This window comes from Anneissia japonica, unplaced genomic scaffold (assembly GCF_011630105.1).
Source record: "Anneissia japonica isolate Jap-2015-1 unplaced genomic scaffold, ASM1163010v1 scaffold573_len2283161_cov171, whole genome shotgun sequence".
In the NCBI taxonomy this organism is placed as follows: domain Eukaryota; kingdom Metazoa; phylum Echinodermata; class Crinoidea; order Comatulida; family Comatulidae; genus Anneissia; species Anneissia japonica.
Window position 1 is genome coordinate 754,336 of NW_022719802.1, and position 20,522 is coordinate 774,857.

Genomic DNA, 20,522 nt, shown 5'->3' on the forward strand with positions numbered 1-20,522 from the left:
AGTACAGTTAGACAATGACAGTTGGAAATTCAGGAACAAGGCAGGAAGGAGGATGCTCATGGTGGCATTAATGAATATTCAGCAGGGTGATTCTTGTTAATCATTTTTTTTAGATAGTAAATGACAAAATAATAAAGGGCTTTGTTGTCTCTGAATTTTTTTGCGTGTTGAGTTATGTTTTCTGCAGTAAAGCTCCATCAGCTATTGTAATATTGACCTCAGAATTTACAAAAGCCTGTGTCATGAGGTCATATATAAATGCATATTAAAAAGCTGTTGTACTGTATGAGTGGAAAGTTGAAGTCAAATGTTGTCATTACTGATGATTATTAATGTATCTAAATATAAAATATGTTCTCAAGAGACAATTATCTATCTTCTTCACAATTCCAATTACAGCAGCTGTTACATCTCTTTTATGATAACTTAATTTTTTTGTTCTCCATAACAAAAAATGAGGTATCACAGACACCAGCTCCTTTTTACACCAACATGATAATGTTTTAGACGAACTTGCAGTAATGGTGACATACAGTACCTCACAAAATGTCGAATTAAATACTAGTGCACCTCAACCTACTTATGCACTGGTATGAGCAGTAGACTTATTTATGGCTCTGGTGGTGAAACATGTTCCCGGATAAGCACTATAAGCCCTACAGTATAGACCCAGTGTACACAATGGTTCATGTGCACTACAGGTGTGCATCAGTGAAAAAGTATGAGATGCTCCACCAGGAACCTGAATGTGTTTTATGCTGTACAGTAGGCATTGTTCAAAATACTATTTGCCATATTAATACATTTGACTGACACATTAATTTATTCTTAATTTAAACGGTAGAGTCTGATTGGAAGCTGCTTGTGATCCGAGACAAACGCTTAGTGGGACATTTAGCTGGAGGTCATGCTGTATACGGCATCACTGACATTTGCATTATTCCGCTGTCTGTGGCCGAGTCAACTGAAAATCTTCAACTTCAGGTAAGCTAATTTTAGTCTGATGCATATTGTTATTTTATCTCTATGCTACGGTGGCCCATAAGTGTCAAGGCAACAACTTTCGAAATGTCAATCTCAGAATAGGTAAATGAGTAGCACATAAACATTCATTTGCATTTAAAATTTGGTGGCAAAACAGAGGAGGGGGATGTTCCCCCTACTGGATCCACCCCTGACGTGTTAATAAAATGCTTCCAAATTCAAAAACATAACAAGTTTAGTCAACATAAACAGCTGCTGGTGACACTTTCCTAAATTATCTAATACTAGGAAAATCAATAAATTAGAGACTTGTGCAAGTCTAGTACAGTTAGTGAGTTTTTTTTATACCCGCAGATTGTAAAATCTAAACCTACTGTTACTTTTGTTGTGTATAGCATAGCTCTTAACCAAAATGTGACCAAAGTTCAAGGTTAAAATGTAAATTGTTGGGTTGAGGTAAAAAGTTTTATGGTTATGACATCTCTAAGTGGCACTCTCAGGGTTAGATTTGAATATGATATTCATTTTTTCTCATATTTTTTAAATTAAAAAATTAAGGGGGCTCCAGCCGCCTATTGAATCTACCTAAGAAAGCTACTGATAGTGATGTTATCTTCAACATTCAAAGTTTTGTTGTAAAAACTGTTTGAAAATTTAACTGTAGTCCTTACATCACTAGTCTTTCTGAATACTTTGTGAAAAACAGTGGTTTGCAACTGGATGGCAATAAATAAAATTGACCATCGCAAATAGGTCACATTTTTACTAATGTTCATTATACACTATCTTCTTTTTTTAATTTCCTGGTACAATAATTTTCAAAAAATATACCTTCCATGATATGCAAGAATGTGTATTGTTAACTACCGTGTATGTGGACAAACTTTTCATGCATGGCTTGCAAGTTTATCCAATTTTTTGAAAGCCCCATAAAGGTGTATCACCACAGAATGTTTTGATTGAATACTATCGTAGATTTTCATTTTTTTTTTATTAAAATTTTATTTTTCTGGTTTTATTACTGAAGTGTTTACAAACTTTGTTTACTGAAGGCTCTTAACTGAAGGGTGGATTATATTAATCTTTGCAAACATTATCATACAATGGTCATTATAAAGAGCCAGTATTGCAATGTTTTTTTTTTTTTCCCAATTTCAAGCTGAAATACGAGCAGACAGACAAGTTCTTATAGTCAGTTGCCATCTCAAAAATCACCAGCACTCAACTGGTACATCATATTAAGGCCTTCAATATGCAGTGTCCTGCTAGTACTGTAGTAGATGAAATGATGAGACATACTTATTCATTAATTAGCACTATTTACAGAAGAAAAGTCTTTATATGTTTGTTTACGTTTTAAATTGTTAGTACTGTAATAGATTTCATGCACATAATATAAAGTGGGTGTTGGCTGATTGGCTAAGAAATTTGAAACCATACAGTAGCTGAAATGTAGCAATCTACTATTTAATTACTTTTATTGGTATATCAAGAGTTAACTTTAATTAAATAAATTTGATTCCTTTAAACATCTCATATGAACATATTTTATCCAAACCATGCTCACATTGAAGAACTTACTGAATGCTCAAATACATCTCCAAGAAATACATATCTGGGGCTACTGAACTATTTAATCAAAATTTCTAATTATTTCTGTAAATGCTATAGATGATGAGATACAGCCCATAATTCTTTTCCCTTTATTTATTTCCACTCCTATGAAATAGGAAGCAATTTGAATACAATTTAAGTAACAAAAGCTGTTATAGTAAAGATCCCCTATTGAAAAAACAACCACTCTTTATTATAGCCTTGAGTTACATAGTGTTTTTTTCTTCATTGTAACACAAGTGTGCAATTACATAACATTCAATACATAACATACATAACATTAAGTGAATAGCTATGTACTAATTGTAGATCCATAAGATGGAGAGCACTTTACCAAAAAGGTGTTTGCATTTTTTATGTATCAAGTCTAAAGTACAACAGGTGAAGTATATATTAAATCCAATGAGTGTTTTTACTGTATGAAACCAACCTACTAAAAACTCGCATTTCTCTATGCAGCTATGTGAAAAACATCATTTTGGGATAAAGAAGTCAAAGAAAATATCTGGACCAGTAAATGAGAAGGTTTTCGATAAGATTGGAAACTCATTGAAAAAAGCAACTCAGATTAAACAGGTATTGAAATTTATGATCTATTATTATGGTGTGGGTAATATGACATGCACAGCTTTAGGGTTAATCTTCATAGTTTTATATACATTTATGATACAATTATTTGTATTATATAGCCTTAACCAAATTTTAAAAAAAAGTCTTTTATGACCATGCCAGTATTTTTATTTGAAACCATTTTAGATTTGTATGAATCATTTTTTTAATATATAAATCATTCAATTTTATTTTGTTGAATTGTTGAATTTTCATCCTGCATACAGAAAGAAGTAAAGGAAAAAGAAAAGCATGAAAAACGAATTCTTGATGAACTTTACAAAATGTTTGCTGGCTCAGGTAACATGCTTATATTCTCATTATGTCTATTATGAACACCGGTACTAGTGACAATGCCCAGATTAGCTAAAAAAATGCCAATACTGTAATTCTATATTCAAACTTACCTAAAAATAATAGAATCTGTTAAAACACTCCATATAAGAACTAGAGCAGTTATGGCATAGAGTGCATAACTCCACCCTGTGCCTGAATACAGTACCAACAATTATATGCAGGCTGTGTATAATGGGAGAAACTGTAGCATACCCTCAATAAAATAATAATGGATTCGCCCCTAATTTTCAGGCACATTATTTTCTTGAGTGCTGCAAATACCCTCAGGAAAATAGTGGAGTTGCCCGTCGTATTCAAGCACATTGTTTTCTCGAATGCTGCCAGAATACTTGGGCAATTCCATAATTTCTTTCGAGGGTAAAATTTAATTTGCTCGACACTGACCTTTTCTTGCAGAAATTGAATGCTAATATGGTAAAACTAGTGTTTAAGGACTAGTTACTTAAAAGGAATTTTTAAATTTTAAGTAATAAAGATTTAACTTTTGGATTAAAATCCTGGCTGTGGAATTTTGTTTTGCAGTGAATGAAAGACTAGATGTTTTATGATTATGTGATAATTGATTTCCATATTAAAACTTATTATAATTTGTGAATGTGTAGGTTGGTTTTACTACAGTCACACCCTTGATCTCACAAACACAGTGCAGAGGAATCAAAGAAAACATGAAGACACCAGCCAGCCAGCATGGTGCTCCCATGATCAACGGTTTTTTTGGAATATGCATATGTTACAAGACGTTCTTCAATATGAGGTATGATCTGTTATCCAAAATATAAATATTTGCAGTGGAGCTGTAACTTTTATTGCCTTGCCTTTCGGTTTAAATTCTGTATTAAACCAAGCTTTTGTCTCAAGAAAAAAAACACTTCATATCAAATTGGTACTTAGGGTTTAAATGCTTACCTTCTAATTCAGATGCGGGCAAAGTGCGGCCCGCAGGTCGCATGCAGCCCGACAGCGATTCTTTTGCGGCCCACGAAAATAAATGACCCTATGTGTGCGGCCCGCCAAGCAACGTTTGCTAGAAAACACCTTGTTTTTTACGGCCCAACACCGATATGTAAAAAGTAACATTAAAAATAAGAATAAAGTGACGTAAAAGCAGTGCATGGAGGTTTTTGGAAGGTCACTGGAAACATCAAAGTTAGGGTGCAGCCCTCGGTATTAAATCGAAGATTCACTTTGGCCCTCCGGTCAATTTTTATGCCCACCCCTGTTCTAATCCCATAGTCTTGGGTTCAATTCCTATGGCAGCATCACTTTTTTAAATTTGTCATGACTAAAAATAACTCCACTCCCCCAGAGCCTCATGAAGAGTGTTGGTTTATAAATCATCGTTCCATCACGTAATTGGTGAATTAATTTCTGTTGGATGTGAAAGGAAAAACATATAGCATTCTTAACTAGGCCATATGGGAGAACAGTAACTTGTACAGAATAGGATTCTATAGAATATATAATAATATAAATAACAAAAAAATAAAAAAAATAAAAACCATCATAGAGGCGAATGACTTGTAGTGCTTAATCATCTTTCCTAGAAAAAGCTAAAACTTGTCTTTCGTTTATACATAATATTGATCAAAGTTTACTTTATTTAATACTGCCTGTAGTTTCAAGATTGTATAATACATACTCCAAGTATCAAAATTCATGCTATTGTGTAGGGATTCAATATTTCGACATTAATCATGTCATCATTAGGAATGATGATGACAAAGTCATGTAATTTCAGTACTTGTTTAATTGTGTTGTTACAATCAAAATATAAACATTAAGACATTGGAAATGGAATTTTTTAACAATTTAAACATTATAAATTAACATCAAATAAAGCATGATGTATACATTGCATATTTAGGTAATTACAATTGTTGTTTTTTAAGAACCTTTTATGATTTAGTATTGTCCCAAGTGAAATGTGTCATTTTAAAGTTCTATCATTTTAGGTGTAAAGATAACATCTACTGTCTGCTTTTATTATCTGCAATTATGCAATTAGTCAGCATAATAAATTAAAATTAATAGTTTAGCAATACCAACAACTTACTCTATAAACAACCACACTATTTGAATCCTACTACTGTACCACTAAAAATAATTACAAAATTATTTGTATTTCAATACAAGTCGATTTTAAATACTGTATGTAGCATATTTATTTCAGAATCAAAGTCTAGCTTCCAATTGGATTCTGCCGATAATTCAAGGTTATGTACAAATTGGAGAATTTCCAGTCTCCATGGAAAATCCATCAAGTACTTCCACAGAACAAGAAACATTTACCGTCGCTCTGATTTCCCGTCGAAATCAATACCGTGCAGGTAATTAAATCATTCAAATGCATGTCATATATGTTTACAAAATAATTAAAGTAATAATAATAATAATAATAATAATTTTGGCTTATATAGCGCATTATGCTAAAGCCTCAATGCGCTTAACAGTAAAAATAAAATTCAGGAAAAAAAAAAAAAAAAAAAAAAAAAAATATTTTTATTGATTATTATTATTTATCTTATATTTTATTTTTTTTAATTATTATTTTTAATCATATCTCCCAACTGCAAATTATATTGTTTTACTTATCCACATTAATTGTGTATTTTCTTCCTTTTGACTTTAATTTCAGCTAACATCCCCTGACTCCTTATACACACTGTTTTTTATAGTGCCTGTTACATTGTTTATATGTAATTGATATCCACTTAAGTTTTATTGGACACTTTTAATTTTGCTTTTACATGATTAAGCTATAAACTTTTGCAATAGTGTAAATATAAATGGATAGGTGAGGTTTTTTTTTATCATGATTCTTGAAATTGATCGAATTGTTGAATCTTCAAAATGTTTCTGTCCCGTTTTGTGTGTGTTTGTTTTAATGACTATTGTTTCTTGAATAAAATAACAAAACACAGTATACTGTAAGTGCCAAAGATACCAAAAGTGAGAGCTTTAAAATGCATAAAGAAACAAAAATATAAAAAGAAATAGAGATAATTAAAATGATATTGCGTAAAGTTACAAGAATTACACAAACATATTTACCACCAGTATTAAAATAGTGCATTTGTGTTATAGTAAAACTGGTGATACCAACTGTGTGCACTGAACCATGGCAATCCAAGTCCATGGCTCTAATCCATTAAGCTGCTCTCCATGTGAAATACAGGTTATAGTACACTGTCTTTTGGAAGAAAATTAAAGCTATTGGTCTTTCTACGACATGAACAATATGCACATTATAAAAAAATATAAATTTTAAACTCAAATTACAACATCATGGGGATATTAGTTTTAGTTTATAAAGTTAATTTAATTTGACCTCTCTTTCTTCCCATACACTAAAACATATTATCACTGTACATATGCATCACAAAAAAAAGTACAATATAGGCTTAAAGAAAATTAAAATCATTTAATAATCCTTGTATGTTTATATTTTACATGTTATTAGGTACAAGATATAGAAGGCGTGGAGTAGATTCAACTGGTGCATGTGCAAATTATGTAGAAACTGAGCAGATAGTGCATGTGGCAGAGCACTGCATGTCGTTTGTGCAAGTCCGAGGTTCAATTCCAATACACTGGAGCCAAGCAGGTATCAAATACAGGCCTCCACCAAAAATAGACAAAAGTAAGTGATGTTACAAGCATCATCTGTTGCATTTAGAATGCGGCTGCACCATAGAATACAAATCTCAGCCCTGTGCCTAAATACTAAATAATAAAGAAGAAAACCAATTTGGCTTCTGTGGCCTCGACATTTACTTCTTACCCCAACATTTAATGACCTCTTTCCTAGACCACTATGTACTGCTTCATTAGCTTTTAAGATGATCCATTAAATACTGATTGGGTAATCCTAAATAATGTGATTTTTCTAGTTTTTCCAACATTGACCCATGACCTTTTCATTCCACTTAAAGGGAAAGTTTCCCGATTTTATATAATTTGAGTACCATTTCTAAAAGCCCAGCTGACCTTGTATATGAGACTGCGAATCCCATGTGCTTTTGTAATTTACACGCAGTAAAGCTAACTATCCTTACATCACAAGTTCATCGCTGTGAAGCTGGCAGCAACGGACCATTAGCATAGGCTGGTCCTAGGCTCGCAGCTCGCATCCATCATTTACGATCATTCTAGGTTATGGATACATTGATAAATAAACTCAATACAATCCAATGAAACATTAAATTGCTTCATCCTTATGATAAATAACAGAAACAATGTTGAAAGAGCAAAATAAATAACGAACCAGTGGGTGGCATGCTTTACAATGGTTTGTCTGTCTTCACAGTGATGCACTTGTGATGTAAGGATTTAGCTAGCTTTACGGTATTTAAATTTTAAATGCTCATGGACTTTTTATAACCATTGTTTTAATGCTCAAGATTATTATTTTTTTTCATTGCAAGGTGAAACTGAGACACAGCATGCATTCCAGAAGCATTTTGAGGAGCAGCTGAAGATATATAAACAAGTTGTTGTAGTGAATCTTATCAACCAGTCTGGTAGAGAGGACATTGTAGGCCTTCCATTCCTGAAGCACATCATTATGCTAAATAGTCCTGACCTGACGTATGTGACATTTGACTTCCATGAGTACTGGTGAGTAATGCGCAAACAGTGAACCAGAGTGCTATAATATGCATCATTAAAGCCCCATTAGCATATCCTTACCTCATATATCCTTTTTACTCTGCCAAGGTTAAAATAAACATGCATTAATTCCGGAGTGATACCAGATGAATTTTCATTTACATCGAAGTCTGGATTGATCTCGAGTTGCACCCATTTTACACCAGCAACAAACGCGGGTTCAAATACAGCCCTCAATTTTTTGTTTGGATGGTAATCATCACTTCGCTCAAGTTCCTGGTGTCGTGATGGAGCCGTAATTATTTTTAATATTGAAGCGATGTATTGGCAGATTTTTTTTTATTTATGCGAATTAAATCAGCTATTTTTGTTATCAAGTCTATGCGGAAGCGCAGGAGGTTTAATTTAAAAGTGTCTTGGCGTAGCCAGCAAAGGTTAAGCCTACCTGACCACAGCTGCATTCCACGGCAGGTAAAGCCTATAATTCAGAATTAAATTTAGTGTTGTTTACACTGGCAACTCCTGTGTGTGCCCAGGTTGTCCAACGCTGAGTGCGTCCCGCACATGGAACCTGTGGTGTTTGGCAACCAAGCTCCATTTTTTGGCCTTTACACCAACCACAACTCCAGAGTTTCTAGCCTGGGTATTGTAAAATCCTGGGTTGACAACCTTGTGTCTGGAGTTTTGCTTGCAGTTTAAAAGGTTTAATATTGTAGTTCATTATTGATTCATTTGAAACGTACAGTAGGCAAATATACTGCAGTCCGGATAATTTTTTTTTATATAGTTACATTAATGTGGTCAACCTGTGTGCCAAATCGATTTGTTTTTTTTTTTTTGGTCTTCAATTCTTTGTTTTCCGAATTCGCTTTAACTAGTGGCTCAAATTGATAAAGCTGCTCCATTTCTTTGCTTCCTTTTTTAGATCAGTACTTCACAACTGAACCTCTTTTATATGTCGCGCTATACGATGTTTGTATTACATAAACAGGTGGCTGTGATTGTTACACCGAGTCTACGTCATCAGCTCTACTCACACTCCAGTGAACATCTCCAGTGGGCGGGGCTTATACTAATATTTTAAACCGTCATTTTTAATATTTATAAATCAAATATTAAATATTTTAGTACCACTCATTTGTTAAACATATGTAAAACTTCATTAATCAGCAACTTAGAAAGCATCATTTTAATTGGACTTTAAATGAGTACTGTATTAAATTATGCATGGTGAAAAACTAAAGCTCCAGAAATTTAAATAGCTCTGACATGATGTCATGGAGCACTTAGCATCAAAGCATAGCATTATCTAGTTTTAGCACTTGGTGTTTGCAACTTATATGGGAATCTTATTTAATTTACAGCCAAGGTTTAAAGTTCGAAAGGGTTGCAATTTTGACAGAAAAATTGAAAGGGGTTTTGGAAGATATGAAGTTCACTTGGTAAGTATGCCTTTTGTCTATTATGTAATAAGTACGTTAGCTTGTTGCTATAGAACGCATGGCAGCTCCTATCTCAAAACATGCATTGCTTATTTTTGCTTGACATTTTTGTGGTTCGAGGGTAAAAGGCCAAACAAACTTAAATGACGGGTTTTGTTGGCTAGCTAGTGACCATTTCATTATCTATAATGAATGATATGCCATTTTCATTATATAGGGTGGATAAAGCTGGAATGATATTGGAGCAGAACAGTGTGTTGCGTATTAACTGCATGGATTGTCTGGATAGGACTAATGTCGTAGAGTCAGCTGTTGCAAAGATTCTCCTACACTATCAGGTATAAGGCCTAAAACATTGTTTGTTTGCCCTTCCTAGTTAAAAAAAATTTACAGGAGGGGCAGGTGAAAAAAGGTATGGCAAGCCTGATGGCAATTTTAGATAGATAGATAGATAGATAGATTACTGTCATGAAACCTTATTAAAATAAGTGAGTAAATCTTTAGCGAGTTTTGTTTTCTTCATTCCAATTGTCAACAGCTTACAAAACTTGGACTATTATTACCTGATGAGGAACTTCCAGAAGTCTTAGGCAACACGTTTCGACAGTTGTGGGCTAACAATGGAGACACAATCAGCAGACAGTATGCTGGGACAGTTGCCTTGAAGGGAGATTTCACCAGAACTGGGGAGAGGAAGTTCTCTGGCCTAATGAAAGATGGTTACCATTCTGCCAGCAGATATATCCAGAAGACTTTCAAAGATGCTTATCGACAAATGACTATAGGTAAGGTGGTGTTGGGAAATATGTGAGGCCTCCACACAAAATGAGTGTTGTGGTGCCAAACATGAAAAAGTAGTAATCATTTAGCCTGCTTACTTTTGGCAGGCCAAAATAAAGAACATTTAATGTAGCCTATATAGGATCCTAAAATTTGTTTTTGTATGAGTATTTCAACAATGAAAAACAAGAGGCTTTATTCAATTTATTTTCTCTTAGATATAATGCTAGGTAATCCAGTAACGGGAGATTTGCTCATGTTTAGTGAATCAACTGATAATGGTGAAGTAGAGAGTGAGAAGACATGGCAACTAGACAAAGAGGAAAACATCCAAGGCCTCATTGATGATTGCAAGAGAATGCTGCTGCCACGAAATGAGGTCAAAGACATCTTAGGTGGATGGGCTCTGATGGATTGTGACGAACCCAGGTAAATGAACTCATGTTGTATGTAGAGTATGTAGAGTATTAATACGCACAATACACACAAATTGATTATTAAAGTTATCAAAACATTCATGTCTATTGGATACAATTTCAGTTTAAAAAAAAATCAAAACAACTGTCTACATAATGTAGTTAGTGGGTTAAATAATTTTTAACACTTTGTACATTAAGAATGATTTAGTTGAGACACCACCATCGACTGGCTTGTTTTGATGTTATACCCACCAGCTTTTAGTGGCGGATCCAGGAATTTGAAATAGAGTTGGCCTAGGGAGGGACTTTCTGAGATAGAAGGTCCTTTCACCTCAGCTCTAACATGGTTTAGGATTAGGTAAGGAAATTTATGATTATGGCCGGAAAAAGCACTCTCAGACAATTTGAATATAAGTGTCTTTTTGTGTATGGTGTATTAATTTTATATCCAGGTATGAGGTTAACAAGGGCTTTGTAATTGGACTACTGTGTAAAAGTGAAAGTATATAAGTTTAAAATAATTATGAAATGTTTGTATATTACCTTCTAGTGAATCTGAAGAATTTGATGAAGGGGAAGATGTGATTTTGTTACTTACTACCAGAACATATTACTTTGTCAAGTGAGTAGCTTCTTAAAGGTTTGTTTATCTTGTTGCAACTGTATATCCTTAGGAATCTTCATCTACATGGTATCCACGATCACCATTAAATATTCATTCTCATCATCTTCATTTCTTTCAAACCATTTAAGGTATAATGATGATGGAGAAAGGATCACAGAGTATGAGAAAATTCCAATTGAGGAAATGCAGGCAATTGAAATAGGTAAGTATTACAATTAAAAGAAATGCATGGTATTAATGTAGGTAAGCATTACATTTCAAAGAAGTCCACGTTTTTTAAATAGTTGGAAAGTGTTACATTTGAAATTGAAAGAAATTGTAACTTGAATAAACATATATAGCATAGTTCTATGACTCTTGGCTTCCAATTGATAGATCAAGGGTTTTGAGACTGATGCTTGTCACTTATTTTTCCCTTTTGGAAGTCAGTTAAATTTCCAAAATTTGCTGATGGGTTTCAAACATGTTTAGTCAGGGGACTGAACTGACTAGATCCTTGGTCAAGGTCATGGAATTCAGGATTGGCAATCAAAAAAACGTATGGATAGGCAAATTGTTATTTTTGGTCCAATGACCTTGTGGCGTCAGACGATGGAGAGTCCAGGCTTGTCCGACGGGGATGGGGGAATTGAACTGACTTATTTTACACTCTACTCGGGCGGATCCAGAGATATCCCGTCGCGGGGCATGATGCCGGAAATGGCCTTTGAGGCAATCAATTTTTGTCATATTGGCCTAATTGCTTGATTGGGATTGTATAGACAAGATATCAGACTTGATGAAGCGAATGGATGAATTGATACGCTCTACTCCAGGACTTGTCACCGGCTTTACCGCTTTAAGTTCTAAAATCCGGTGTAACATATTTCTGGCGGATGTTTAGTGGCGGATAGTGGTTCATCGCTCCTGTTTTGACAAAAAAGAAAAAGCAACGAATATAATATTTAAATATTATGTGTATGCTCGTGGCTAATAGATTGTTATTCATAATAAACAAAATGAAAATAATAACATGGATAGTCAGTACATAAACATACCATGATCAGAAACTTATCACAGTTGTTTCCGCAGTTTAATTTCATGTGGCAGTGTGCATGGAGAAGGAATATCCGGGTAATAGCACTTTACTAGCTCATCACTGTCATCAAGTTTCACCAAATCGGATGGTATTAAGAGTTAGCGCTTTGAGGACATCTGAAGATACACCTTCAAATCGGTCATTCATTCCTTCTATTGTCCATCCACGAATGGCAAAAAAAATTGGCCGACGAAAATATGTTTGTGGCCTCCTTAGCCTTAACATTTGTTCGGAATGTCTGCTGTGCACACCTCCGTGGAATCTTCAATTCCGCACCAGCTTTTTTTAGCCAAACCTTTGATTTTGTTGTAAATTTCCGCAAGTGATGTTTTCCCATTGTGTTCCTCCATTCACTCATTCCAAGACTTATTTGGCTATAAGCCTAATAACGTCTACAGTACTTCCTTGGAGGGATTTGCTAATGCATTTGGTATGGCCAAAGAGGTGTAGGGCCGTTTGGAATGCAATAATAAAACTTGTGCTTCGTACCTTTGTTTAACGCTATTGTGTCAAAATCCTCTAGGAGAAGGGTACAGGTCATTGGAATCCTCAAAGGCAGTATGGCACTCCACCCACATTTCACATAGAGGCTTTATCTTTTTTGGCTGTAATGCGTTTCGGATTTTCATCGGTGACATTCTTTTCGAGCATTTCTACTTAACATTCATTTCCCTCACTAAGGAATTTGCATTCGTCGTCTTCATCCTCGTCGTCTTCATCCTTGTCTTTTTCATCGTCATCGCTATGTTCATTGGATTCTTCTCTGTCGGGATTTATATCATTAGCATCCTTACCTTCGAGTGCAACACGTTCTGCTGTATTGATGATGGAATCTTCTAAAAGTTTCGGCAAATATTTAATAACAGTCCAACCGACTTGCAGAAATCATGTTATGGATTTCAGTAACTTTACAAGCTTGCGAGAATGCCAGGTTTTAAGCTCATAGCTTGCACAATGGTAGTATGGAGCCTGTGCCCTGCATATTTCGCCGGATCCAGCAAGATTGTCTTTAACGAGGCGACCAGATTGTCACATGGCTTTCCCGATAGATTCTTCACAATCCATGAACTCGATAAACCTTTCAACGGGCTTCCCTCCTGTTACGTATCCTGTAACAAGTCCAAGTTGTTCCCAGTTCGACGAGTCTGTGAACTCATTGGCCTCAATTCAGAAACATCCGCTTCTGTTCTTTATTTCGGTTGCTATTATATTTTGTACATATTCCTTTATGCATGTCAAAAGCTAATTCTGGGCTGTTTTGGATATGTACATGGCATTCCTTGAGCAACTTTCAACAGGGTCTTTAAAACTGGTGTCTCCAGCTTCGACTCAGAATCATAAAAGTGCCTTGAAATTCCCCTGATTATAGTCTGTCGAAGATTCATCATCCCTGTGTCCTCGTAAAATTATACCTTGTCACCCACACAGCTCCAAAGATTAAAAAAATTTAAATAAAAAATATTCTGTTCTTTAGCACCTGCCTTTCATTTTGTGGTGTAAGGCAATTTTTGATAATGAGAGAAGGTGTTTTCATGGAGAGTGTGAAATTTCTCTTAAGATATTCAAAATCACGTTGATACTAGAGATTTGCATGGGTATGTATGTCTGACTGGGTGTCTTTCCAGATTTGTGATAAGATTTTTCGTCTTTTTTCCTCAACAAGGAGCTACCGAAAAAAAAACACAACAGAGGCAAAAAAAGGCCATCTGTGGACTTAAAATAACTTAAAAATCATACTTTATTGGCCAATCTCTTAAGCAGTGCCATTGTTTGACGCCTCCCTTTCCGCTTTTATCGTTTTACACTTTAGGAGGAAATTTAAGCTCGAGCTCTGGCACACGGTTCTTATGTAGTTTTGCATCAGACGTTAAGATCACTGGTGCAAGTCACTTTATCTGCGTTTGTCTCTCTTACCCAGGAGTATAAATGGGTACCTGGTAGGATGTTGTGGCATTGAATGTACTAGTTTCATGCACTAAATGAGTAGCGGATGACTAGGTATACTCCCCAGGGAGCATAAAAGGTTGCACTTTGTGCTGGTTTGCCATTGTATATTATCCAGTGACCAGGTGTAACAACGCTCAGCGCCTTTGATCGTTCATTGGAATTGGTGCTATATAAATACTTGGGCATTATATATTATTGTATATTAACACATAATTTTGATAGTGATATAAGCATGTGTACTTAGCACACGGAATTAGTACAATCAATGCCACACTGCATAAAATTTACCATACTCCTGGATAGACAAATGTAGATAACATACCTTTTCCAAGGACACAAGGAACTTACACTGCAAGAGCTTCGAACCCATGACCTCAAAGTTAAAGGTCCAGGCCTCAAGCGTTGCGTCAATGATGCATATGGTTCTTGTATCTTTGTTTAAACAGGATCTGCTGCCACGTTCTTCAGTGATTCTAAAGAGAAGTGTCTACGAATCCTGTATTCAGTCAATGGTGAGGAAGGATTCTTCCGGACATTGAAAGCGCTCCCTAGATTCCAGATGCAACTTAATGAAGGTAATTTTATGATATCTCAATAAATACATGTAACAGTATACAGTAATGATGATGATGTGATGACAGTGATGGTGATGGGTGAAAATAACAAGGAGTGTAATAAGGACAATATAAACCTGTGCTTCTCTATCGTACAATGATACTCTAGGTAATTTAACCAATATGAGCTGGAATAACAAAATTGTTTTTTTTTTTTAGAATATGTTTTTAAATGGACATGCAAATACTTCTGAGAGAACCTGCTTGGGTTTTCATAACTTGCGCAGGATCCAGAAATTGTTAATGCTGAAATTTCATCAATATTCTTAAAATGGTCAAATAATATGTTATTGTACAAAGTGAATTAACTGGCAAGGGGTAATTTCCTTGAAGATTTCTGATCACGCTGTTCTGAAAGTGTATATCTTATCAGTTGTCATCAAATCAAATAAGATTTTTTTATTACTGTTATTATTCACAGATACATTGCAAGATGTGATAGAGAGGTTTGCTCAAGCTAGAGCAGCAAACAGTTTAGGACTTAAGGTGGTAGAGGGCAAGATGGTCAGGTAAGAATATTTGGTATTTGGTATTTATATAGCACTTATTCCTTTAGGTTACAAAGCACTTTGTTTTCCCTGGTCATTGGGTCCACAAGTGTTGCTGTCATATTTGGCACAGTAACAGGCAACTTCACCCATTTACACTCTTGGCTGGATAGTAGCAATTCAGATAAAGTGCCTTCTTCAAGGACACAAGCAAAACAGCGAGGGATTAAATCCCCGACCTGGAGGTTTGAAAACCAAACCGTTCCGTTGCACCAAACCGCTTCCTCAGAATACTTACTGTAAGAAGATAGTACTAACGTATATTAGTCTTAGTGCCATTGTTTTAAAGTGGTATCCCATATGCTTACATGATAGTTTTTTAAATGAATGTGCATGTCTGTTCATAATTCTGGTGGTTTTCCCATATCCAGTTTTTATATAAAAATAAAAATTTTGACTTTATTTTTGTGCAGAACACCGAGTAAGTCTTCACCTCATGTGCTCCGTATGACATCACAAAAGCGATTCACCATGTGGCTACAAGATAAGGTGCTTCCAGACCAGAAAAAACGAATTCAAAATTCAGGCACTCACTCGGTGACTAAAGCCTTTAAAGATGTTGGTGATCGCTTCTCAAAACTCAACCCATTGCAAAAGATGAGGTTTAAAAAGTCAACCAATGAGAAAGATAGTCTGCAGAATGATAATCAAAATTCTAATGACGGATCAAATCAAGACATTCCAGATATGTATGTCAGTTCGGAAAACCAACAAGATTATGTAAACAGCGGGCTCGGCGAAGATGGTGAATTACTTATACCATCTTGTGGTATTCTTGCTACAGATCCCGACAGAAATACAAAAAGTCTCTCAAATAGTTCTGTCAAGTTTACAAAAGATGGTATGTACAAGGAAGAGGTCAGAATATGTGCAAATCAGTTACCAGAGGATGATGTTGATAGAGTCGTAGAGGTTGATGTACAGAACTCTGATGATTTGTCTGGAAGACAGACCAGTCCTAAGTTTTCTTTGGGAATTGACATTTTCAAAGTTCCAGTTAAGTCCCATAGTGAGAACTCACTAGTGAGTTTTTTCAGGAAGAATATGCCAGATAATGCTTCTGAAAACATACTGGAGGATCTTGAGGAAGCCAAAAAAGAGTCTGCTTTAGCGAGGCTAGCAAATCCTCTTAAAAATATCACAGGTAATATCAATCGGGGTGAACTAAAACGTGAAGAGTTTGTCCGGCGAAAGGAGGATCTGCTAAGAGAATTGCAATGCGAAGATTGTCATACAAAGTTCATTCTACTTTGATGTAAACCTCGACATATATTCTCTGCGATTTATTGGATACAGTTGAACTTACCTAAGTCGAATCCAAAATGACATTGACATATTGTTCGACTTAGATAAGATTCAACTTGCAGATTGTTAATTAATGGAAAACAACAATTTGGCATGTAAAATAAGAACGACTTAGAAATTATTTGACTAAGGCACAGTCGACTTAGGCAAGTTTAACTGTAGTTTAAACATGATAGGCAATTAGAAATATATAAATCCACATTTCTACTTAATTGATTGTATTTAATTTGATGTCTCGTATGAACTCATTTGATAAATTTTAATGTATCATTTTAAACTTTTTGGCTGCCAAAGATAATGTAAAGCTTGGTTATTTAGTCAAACTGTAACAAATTCAGAAAATAGAGAGCTACAGCTATAATATCCACTATTGTGTTATGGTATGCAGACTTTAGAGCAAACATCAGGATTTTTTCTTGGGACATCTCCACTTCAAGCCTCACGGAGCTAATGGTCCCTTGGATTTAATAAGAACATTATATTTTTCTTTAAATATATTTATATTTACATGAAGGCATTTGATCTTTTAGTACTGAATCTTAGAGGACACAAGCCCCTCTCTTGCCTTCACCATTTTAAACTTTGATTTTGAATATTCTACAGTTGATGGCTTCTCTACTTATAAATACTATAGCAGGACAGATGTCATCATTGCCTTGTTTTCCTGATGTTGTTGTACTTATTGATTTAAATTGTAGAAATCATGATGGTAACAGCCCTCCTATTTGTTTTGTTAGGAATATGAACATGGTGTGTATGTGGGCATATTGTGCTATATTTTTGTGGAAAAGCATGCTATTTATGTAGACCCTGTTCAGATGATAAATTGACCTAGTAAACAACTGTGTTAGATTTGGGTTGTTAGATATTGTAGAAGCGTTTCATCTGTTTCGGCTTGGAATCTGAACCTTGAGGTGAGGTTTATTATTACTGGAATTGAATTTGTTCCTTGTTTAATAGGATGTTCTTGTGGTTGAAAGTCATATTAAGCTTAATAATTGTTATTTATTATTGATAGTAGGATTATTATGATTAATAATGTTAATATACAATAGTGTTTTTTATGCAATTACTAATGTTTTTATTAAATTATAATTAATAAAATTATTTATCCATATAAATATTTAACTGTCTAATAAATCTAATTATTGACATCTTATAATGGGAGCATTTAAGTAAGAATATTTATTTGTTGATGTCATTTATTGTTTTGAACATAAGAATAAAAACAAATTTTTATCTTTAGCTTATGATGTATCCCATCATTCCTCCAAACGGATTTACTCATACAACTTACAGGAGAGATGATAGCAAAGTGTCTACTTGCCTGAAAGCATAGCTACTGTTGTTGTCAAAAAAAAACCATTTCTTTTTGTATTTTTGGGAATAATGCAACACAAGACTGATTCTACTACAATTCATAAAGTTTACTGTATTCATTCATCAGGTTAAATGTTGTAACAGAGTAATGGCCAGTTATTTGAACTTAAGTTACTGTATTGTCATTGCAATTGTAAATGGTTTGTGACGAAGTTTACCAGTACTGTGTATTTTTGTTATGTAAATTTTTTTTATTTTGCAGTTTTTTCATTCATATTTTGGTACAGTATTTAGAAGTAGTCCAGCATATGATAATCTTGGAAAATGTGGAATTTCAGAATCCATTAAGTATATTTTGCATATTAATCTTTATTTATGGGCTTAATATAAGCTGTTTCAGTAAGTGCAATGCATGAGACCTAAATGATGTTTTTGTTAAGATGCAACATATATATATATAAGATATATTGGCTTAAAATGATTAATAGGAAATATTATGGTTTTAATAATTAAAATGTTTATTTGACTATGAAAACAACATACAGGTATGTGATGTTGATGATATTTATATGATCAAAATGATGCTGACGATGATTATAATAGTTAAATATATAGTTCTTTTATGGTAATCCAAAAATCAAGTACAAGTAAGGATGGTGTAAACTTATGGATGCACTTGAAAAATGTTACCTATTATTGAATTCAATGAATTTATTTAATACTTTGATTATGATAGTGATGATTTTGTTTGTGCTCAGTGATAATTCAAAATCTGGTAGGCGATTTTGTTTATTAATGTTCTAGCCATCACTCTTCTCATGCATTTGGTTGGTAAAATGGTAAGCACAGGGCTAAAAGTCATTTTTAAGATATCAAATAAATTGATGAAGATTGAAAAGTGTCAAACCATGGACTTTTAACTGCACATACAATTATTTCGGAAAATAGTGTTTTTTTTTGTTGGAAAATGATAAATTCAGATCCGATTATACATATTCAAGATATAGGTTGAGTAACAGAAATTGTAGTATTCATGTGTTTAAGAGTGCCCTATATTTACTAAACAATATATGGATTAATTTGTACAAATATATTACTATTTTAACAGATTATTTGTATGTACTACACAATTCATATATCCTGTAGTTAATGGTTCTATAATATTTTTTCAAAGGATTTGACAAACATTATGAACATTGACAATTAATATTTCAATAATAAGATTTAATATTGCTTTTGTATTTTTATGGTTTTAGGATTTTAATATGTTATACATTGGTTTTAAAAACATTTATCTGATGTGCAATCCACAATTTTGAAAACAGTAGTTTTATAGTAAGTGGTTTTGTTAAAGAATGTTATTTATCTCGGCATTGTTCTCAAAAAGAAAAAAAAAAGAATGCAATTTTTATTGTTTATATTCAGAAAAAGTGTAGTACTGAAGGAAGATAATATTTGATTGACATGGATGTACTCAGTTTTAATGTGAAGGATATCAACTGCTATTAAGCTTCCCTGGATGAGTAGAAGCCTTATATTTATGTAGATTTATTTAATGTAAGTGGAGCAAGTGAGTGTAGGAGTGAGGCACAATTTTGGAATCCATTTTTGTAATGAAATTTGACAATTTTAGTCGGATGTTTCATTCCCAAATGCCTATTAATTCTGATCAAAGATAATCTTCCATATAGCATCTAGCTCTAGGTGTATTAACATCATTGGCATTTGGTATGTTTTTAGCCATAAAACAAGTTTAGACTGTTGCTATGATGTCATGCCATTAAACTGGTTTAGCTTGGTTTAGATGTATGTCATGGCATCAACTAGTTTAGACACTGGGTAAATATTCACACCATTAAACTTTAAAACCCATTGTATAGTTTATAACATAATGGGCCATATATTTGTAGCTTCTAAAGCTCTATCCAATGTGTAGCAGGCGATTATAAATCAAACTATACCATGGACTTTTATACAGGTTTGTTTTTTCTGATGTTGGTAGATTTACCCCTGAGCTATTTCTTGTGTGGTTGTTTTGTCCAGTTTGTATTAATTATAATGAGTGACTGATGAAAAGTGTATTCTATAAACATCTGTTATTGTTGACCCCTAAAAAAGATCTTTGTTGTCTGCTTACTTTTGCAACAGTACAATGTTGCGTCAATAAAGCAAATAAACTTGTTCTATGTTACTGTGGTTGATGCCATTCAGGGGCGGATTTACACTCCCCCCTAAAAAAAAAGAGAAAAAATAAGAAAAAAAGAAAGAAAAA

At 34.1% G+C, this 20,522-nt stretch overlaps 1 protein-coding gene across 1 annotated transcript in view; it reads left to right on the top strand.

The window, feature by feature from the left end:
- The window catches only part of LOC117110986 (phosphatidylinositide phosphatase SAC2-like), a 34,595-nt gene extending 14,164 nt beyond the window's left edge, over positions 1-20,431 (top strand). Inside the window, exons 3-18 of the mRNA XM_033253843.1 lie at positions 845-984; positions 3,058-3,174; positions 3,435-3,507; positions 4,167-4,318; positions 5,735-5,891; positions 7,025-7,204; positions 7,989-8,181; positions 9,537-9,614; positions 9,832-9,952; positions 10,153-10,399; positions 10,613-10,823; positions 11,364-11,435; positions 11,567-11,640; positions 14,910-15,038; positions 15,499-15,586; positions 16,039-20,431. Coding sequence (XP_033109734.1) covers positions 845-984; positions 3,058-3,174; positions 3,435-3,507; positions 4,167-4,318; positions 5,735-5,891; positions 7,025-7,204; positions 7,989-8,181; positions 9,537-9,614; positions 9,832-9,952; positions 10,153-10,399; positions 10,613-10,823; positions 11,364-11,435; positions 11,567-11,640; positions 14,910-15,038; positions 15,499-15,586; positions 16,039-16,879 — 2,873 coding nt within the window. The 3' untranslated portion in view covers positions 16,880-20,431. The remainder of the gene's footprint in view (positions 1-844; positions 985-3,057; positions 3,175-3,434; positions 3,508-4,166; positions 4,319-5,734; positions 5,892-7,024; positions 7,205-7,988; positions 8,182-9,536; positions 9,615-9,831; positions 9,953-10,152; positions 10,400-10,612; positions 10,824-11,363; positions 11,436-11,566; positions 11,641-14,909; positions 15,039-15,498; positions 15,587-16,038) is intronic.
- The last annotated feature ends 91 nt before the right edge of the window (positions 20,432-20,522 follow it).